Source organism: Pinus tabuliformis, chromosome J (assembly GCF_031772625.1).
Source record: "Pinus tabuliformis cultivar Carrire ecotype Pingquan chromosome J, CPIR1, whole genome shotgun sequence".
In the NCBI taxonomy this organism is placed as follows: domain Eukaryota; kingdom Viridiplantae; phylum Streptophyta; class Pinopsida; order Pinales; family Pinaceae; genus Pinus; species Pinus tabuliformis.
In genome coordinates this window covers 1,410,810,608-1,410,816,878 of record NC_142295.1, presented here as the reverse complement: position 1 = coordinate 1,410,816,878, position 6,271 = coordinate 1,410,810,608, and the positions used below count along the sequence as shown (strand labels likewise).

Here is a 6,271-nt window from a genome sequence, read left to right as displayed (position 1 = left end):
CATCACCACTGAATAATTACAAGTAATCAAATTATCCTTATCCTTTATTGATGACCAATGAATAATTACTCTTCTTATCCTTTATTCATCACCAATGAATAATTACAAGTAGTTTGATTTTTAACCGTGGTGAGTAATTTGAAACAACAGATAATGACTATCCTTAGTGTTAATTTGAAACTATGTATAAAGTTCATATAATATTTAAATCCTTCACGGAAAAGAGTGATGAAAATATTTAATAAACAAATAATACGTAGCCGGACTATCATTCTATTTAGTGGGTTTTACAGAGATCAGGCAGTGAGTTACCACTTCTTCCACACCAGTTCGTGAGATACCACTCCTTCCAGGGTTCCTGCCATTCTGCGTTCAGATATACCAAAGCAAAACGCAGGAAGATTTGATGGCATCATGTACTGCGGGGGAGGTGATTACTTGCAAGGGTGAGCATGACATATATTAATTACGTCTTCAAATTCAGGGTATAGATTAGTTGTTGTTTATTTAGTTACTTATGAAGATCATCTGACCTGCTATGAACTGCGTATCAGCTGGTGTGGTATGGGAAGCAGGGCAGCCCATAGCCATACAACAAATCCAAGTGGCTCCTCCTCAGAGCAAAGAAGTTCGAATCAAAATCACTCACACTTCTCTCTGTGCCACTGATCTTTTTTACTGGAAAGGAAAGGTACCACTCTCATCATCTCAGGTTTCATTCATTTTATTAAGGCTTCAACTGCACCATACCTTAATGTAATGTATTTAATCATTGAAGGATGGAGGAGCTTGGTTTCCAAGGATTCTGGGTCACGAAGGTGCTGGGTACGTATATTATATTATATTTATGTACAACTTCTCCATATCAATAATGAAGAATAATGAAGGATGAGGTTTATTAGCTATCAGGGATCAATTTTTGAAAAGTGCGTGGGTGATACAGGATTGTAGAAAGCGTTGGAAGTGAAGTTACGGAGGTGAAAGCAGGAGATCACGTTATTCCGGCATACATGGGGGATTGCAAAGAATGCGAGCTCTGTGATCGGGGAAAGAACAATATCTGTCAAGTTTTCAGATTCAACTTCATGAGCGGAGTTGCTTACACAGACAAAAAATGCCGATTCTCTCTCAACGGAAAACCCATCCATCATTTCCTTGGGCTCTCCACATTCAGTGAATATACTGTGGTGCACGTCTCTTGTGTTGCAAAAGTGAATCCGGAAGCTCCGTTGGACAAGATCTGTTTGCTTGGATGCGGAGTACCTGCAGGTAATATAATTACACATTCCTCTCTTAAATAATACAACTGATATCCTTGCCCATCAAAAGACACAAAAGTTAAAAGGTTGATGCATGAGAAAACGAGTTCTGGGCATTGATTTGCAGGACTAGGAGCCCCCTGGAATGCTGGGAAAGTGAAGCCCGGTGATTCGGTAGCAATCTTTGGATTGGGCACCATTGGCTTGGCTGTAAGTTGTCATGAATATCTGAAGCAGCGACTATACATACACATATTTACATAAAGATTTGCGCTTGTGCCGCAGAGAGTAGTTTGCCTTATGTGTCTTTCTAATTACTGTCTGCTGGTGAATCCTGCGCTGTTCAGGTTGCAGAAGGGGCTCGAATAGCTGGAGCTTCCAGAATCCTTGGCATCGACATCAACCCAGAAAAGGAAGAAATATGTGAGTTGTGAACCAGATACAACAATAAAATTTTAGATAGAAGTAAAATTACGGTCGACTAATTGCCTTTAGCTTTTGGATATGGCTATGGAATATGTGCTGAGATTTATAGCTGCTATCTCTCTTCCTAACAGCTAAACAATTTGGAGTCACTGAGTACCTTAATCCAACAAAATTCGATAAGCCCATTCAAGAGGTAATCTGTAACATGAACCTTAACAACATCTGCCACATGTTTTTTTCCGCGTTAAGTAAAATGTATTGCTATTGCAGGTGATTAGAGAGATGACTAAAGGAGGAGTAGATTCAAGCTACGAATGTGTTGGAAGAGTCGAACTTATGCTTGCTGCGCTTCAATGCTCTCACCCGGTCTGATTTTTTGTATATTCAATCCTCTGTCACCGTTTATTATGTTAACTACATGCGTTCTTCAATGATCCAACTGATGTGAACTATTGATTAAGTTTGTTACCTTTTCTGTGATCTCAAGTTTTCTGTGCATGTATGTGCTTTGCGTTCCAGGTATGGGGAAGAACTTTGATATTGGGTTTAGCTGAAATGGATCAGAAGTTGAGTTTCAATCCCCTGGAGATTCTAGAAGGCCGGAAGCTGAAATTTGTAGCCTTTGGAGGTTTCAACAAATCTGATATACCCAGGCTGGTAGATAAATATATGAACAACGTAATATCTCATTCTTTCTCTGATCATCCCCTGCCATTTTTTATTTTGTTGTTCGCATAGAATGCTCTGGAACATGAACTCAAAAATCAAAGTGTTAATGATGGCAGGAATTTGATTTGGACAAGTATGTAACTCAGAGAATGGCGTTCTCAGATATTAATGTAGCCATGGAGATGCTCATAGCTGGGAAGTGCTTACGTTGTGTTCTGCATATGGATGAAGATTGCCCAAACTAAAATGGAAAATGTGTGAAGGGGTGAATAGCCGAATACTCAACTTCCATTGATTTCTGCCAAATAAAATAAAAAATAATACTTTGTATTCTGAATTAATTAATTTCCGTGCACCGTTTACAGGCTGTCATGATGTTGCAGCCAGAATAGGAGAGAAATTAGTCCACATATATATATATATATATATGTGAATGTATATCTTCGCTCTTTTCGTTAATGTCATATTCACATCGAAATCATGATTTGGACGCACATGATTAAAAGAAATGAATGTATATCTTTTGCCTTTTCATCAATGTCATATTCACATCGAAATCATAATTTTGACGAACATGATTAAAAAAATAAAATCACCATAATATGCGTAAAATCTTCGAATCAAAAGTGCTCATTTTTTAAATTATTGGAAACCCTAACGCTGCTCATTCATACTTGGGCGGGCGAGAAAATGCTTATTGTTCAAACCAACTAACAGCATACCCACCCATGTGGAGCGGGGCTTCAATTTTTATCAGGTTATATCTTCAATTTTTTATTCAGTTTATTTTTCAAATTTTACCCGGGTGAGGAAGAAAGTCTTTCTATTCAGTTTATTTTTCAAATTTTACCCGGGTGAGGAAGAAAGTCTTTTTTGGGAAATTAAAGTATTAGATAAAAAATTTACAATGCCTCAATTTGGTAAAATAATAATAATAATATACTATATATAAAGAAAACACAACTGATACTTATAAATAAAACATCACTGATATTTATAAAAAAAAGTTGGTTCTTTTTGTTTTGTTTTTTAATCTAAAAGTTATGATTTGACTTATATTTATTGGTTTTGCTGCAATGTCCAGAGCTTTGGAATTGTATAGGAATATTTTTGGAATTGTATAGGAATATTTTCTTTTCAACAGGAACTGTAATGGGAGTATGATTTGACTTATATTTATTGGTTTTGCTGCAATGTCCAGAGCTTTGGAATTGTATAGGAATATTTTTGGAATTGTATAGGAATATTTTCTTTTCAACAGGAACTGTAATGGGAGTTTGGGAAAGTTTGCGGAACGTTTGGAATACACAGTCTGTAGAGAAATATGTTGAATTACCCACAAAAACATGAGCCTAGGTTGAAACCTTCCCAAGAAGAAAGGCCAAAGACATCCTTAACCCAGATATTCTTAATTGAGAAATTGGAACAACCTCTTGATGGGTTAAGGAAGCTTGTGATACCTCGATGTAAAGGCAATATCTGGGATGTCATGCTAATAAATATTTCTTTGTGTATGCATATTGTATGTGGAAATCAATGCTTAAACATTAGAGTTGCTTTACTTTTTTTCTTAAGAATAACTAGATAAATATATGTAAAACTGTTCCTTTGTATTTTTAAGCCAGATTGTTTCAAAGACAACTCATGTGTCATAATGAACTTGACATTTTAATATTTTATATATAAAAGAGAGAAACTCAGAAAAAAACACCAAAAGAATATGTTTATATATAAAGATATTATATATTATATATTTTAATATTTTAATTCAATATTAATTTTAATTATTATAAAAATTATATAATTAATATATATATTATCTTTTTATTATATAAATTTTGAGGAAATCTTCCGTGGTTCCCGACACCCATACCTTAATTCCTAATTTTCCTACTGTAATATCCCTATCGTAATAAGTCGGTGTAAAAGTAATTTTAAATTACAAATCAGTTATAAAAACTAATTCTTGATATTCCTGAAATCAAGAAAAGAAACGCAAGCAATTAATTCATGAAGCCAATGAATTGAGTTAACGGTGTGGGAGATAAACTTCCACCGAAATTGCCTTTCGGTTCGGAAAGGGTACAGATGCTTGTTCCTGTGTTATGAAAGGGGACAACATTCCTTTTTGTGGGTAGTGGTGACAGTGCTTCATCTGAAACTGATCCTTTGAAAGAAAAGCAAGGCATGCAGCAGCGGTTGGCAGGGTTTTTGGAGGTTCATCATTTTATGCATGTCTTCTAGCTGGAGTGAATTCATGCAATAGTTAGGGGTTATTCTTGTATCTATCACAGCTCTTCACTTCCATTTAATTCTTGGTTTACCTAATGGAGTTACCAGGAATTCGCCCATCCACTGGCACGCTACTATAGTTGTCACGCCCCTACACCTGCAGTGATCTTCCAACCGCTTGTAGCGAGGTGCGGCACCACCGAGCGCTTTCTTTTTAACAATACTAACACCCATGGACTACACCTACTTCAACATGAACATACTTAGCTTATGCAACTGAATAAAACATTATCCTTTATACTTTAGTGAAGACCATTCTCAATTATTAACCATGAACAATAAACCGAGAACATCAACAATAATCAAGTACAAAGGGAGGGGCAACTCCCAGAAAGTCTGCCCAACAATGTATTATAACAGCTTTTCTTCAATAGTACAAATACAAGTGATGCTTGACAATCTTCAAGCCAACACTTAGAATAATTTTACAACCAAGGCATAGAACAACCTTTCACAATCATATGCACTCTTGCACAAAGAAGAATGCCCACCCGGGCCACCTATCTTACTCTGTCAAGTCCTGCACACAATCTGCACATAATCTGGACCTCAGCACACTTGCCTCACCCAAACCGGCACTTAGAAACCCAAATCTGCACTCACAACAGAACCTTCATACCTCAAACCGTAAGTCACTTCCTCCTCGCACTTGGGTTAGACTACGCATGAGGTATGCGTATCTACCTCCATATCTGCGCAAGTGTTTTTACCCCTTGAGCGTGTGAAAGATGAGCGAAGATGCTTGTCACAAATGAGGTGCAGCCTCCCTTGTATATACGCTTGCCATCATGCGTATTCACCTTTAGGCCGACCTTTAATTATTAGCATGAACAGCCCCAAGCTTTATTTTAACATGTCGGCTTGGTTAAAAGTCTTATGCCCACGTGCCATGCATATATAAACCTTCGTGCATCCTCATATTATGTACGCTCAAGTGTGAATGACACTTAGCCAATTTTCGGTGTGTTCATAACGTCGCATAGTTTCGTCGCATTGTGTCGCACATCCACCGCCGCTCGTCGCAAACCCGTCGCACAATCGGTTGTCGCGCGCCCATCGTGCGCCCGTCGTGCGCCCGTGCCCGTGCCCGTCGCACAATCACCCGGAGGCCTTACATTCTCCTCCACCTGAAATCGTTGTCGTCCTCGACAACATACCATCATCCATGATGTTGACTCCTCCACATAAGGCAAACATCACTGCAACATATGTAGAACCACTGTCTCCACCATGTCTCGGCCTAGTGACCAACTGCCACCAAGCTCACCATACCAAAGTATGTATCTCCATAATCCATGCTCAGGTCCATGGAAACTCCATCCATCTCATCTGCAACATGTCATGATGCTTGATGGCAAGCCATCCCTACATCATCATCCATATGTGTGCCTCCTCAACGTGAAGAGACCATCTCATCAAACCGACTCTCGATGTGCCCCATTCAGGTCCATGAAGTCATCTTCATCATCTGCAATGTGCCATCCTCAAGTCTCCAACCTTATCAACTCTTGATGTGCCCCATTCAGGTCCATGAAGTCCTCTTCATCATCTGCAATGTGCCATCCTCAAGTCCCCATGTCACACTAGCAAGTCCTCCTGCATAACATTCCTGTCCTAGTACTCCT

The 6,271-nt window shown here is 38.4% G+C and overlaps 1 protein-coding gene across 1 annotated transcript; it reads left to right on the top strand.

Moving 5' to 3' along the window:
• The first annotated feature begins 226 nt into the window (after positions 1 to 226).
• On the top strand, positions 227 to 2,927 carry LOC149232638 (alcohol dehydrogenase class-3-like). Its single transcript, XM_089379465.1, has 10 exons — positions 227 to 446; positions 555 to 691; positions 779 to 825; positions 944 to 1,269; positions 1,387 to 1,469; positions 1,607 to 1,682; positions 1,817 to 1,878; positions 1,956 to 2,051; positions 2,205 to 2,363; positions 2,471 to 2,927. The coding sequence occupies exons 1-10, from the start codon at positions 407 to 409 to the stop codon at positions 2,597 to 2,599; spliced, it is 1,155 nt and encodes a 384-aa protein (XP_089235591.1). The 5' UTR covers positions 227 to 406; the 3' UTR covers positions 2,600 to 2,927.
• The last annotated feature ends 3,344 nt before the right edge of the window (positions 2,928 to 6,271 follow it).

Bases quoted from the DNA above. Each gene is read 5' to 3' on its own strand.
- LOC149232638 (XM_089379465.1), top strand. From the start codon at position 407: ATGGCATCATGTACTGCGGGGGAGGTGATTACTTGCAAGG. The intron at 1,270-1,386 runs GTAATATAATTA...ATTGATTTGCAG, and splicing joins TGGATGCGGAGTACCTGCAG to GACTAGGAGCCCCCTGGAAT. The intron at 2,052-2,204 runs GTCTGATTTTTT...TTTGCGTTCCAG, and splicing joins CGCTTCAATGCTCTCACCCG to GTATGGGGAAGAACTTTGAT.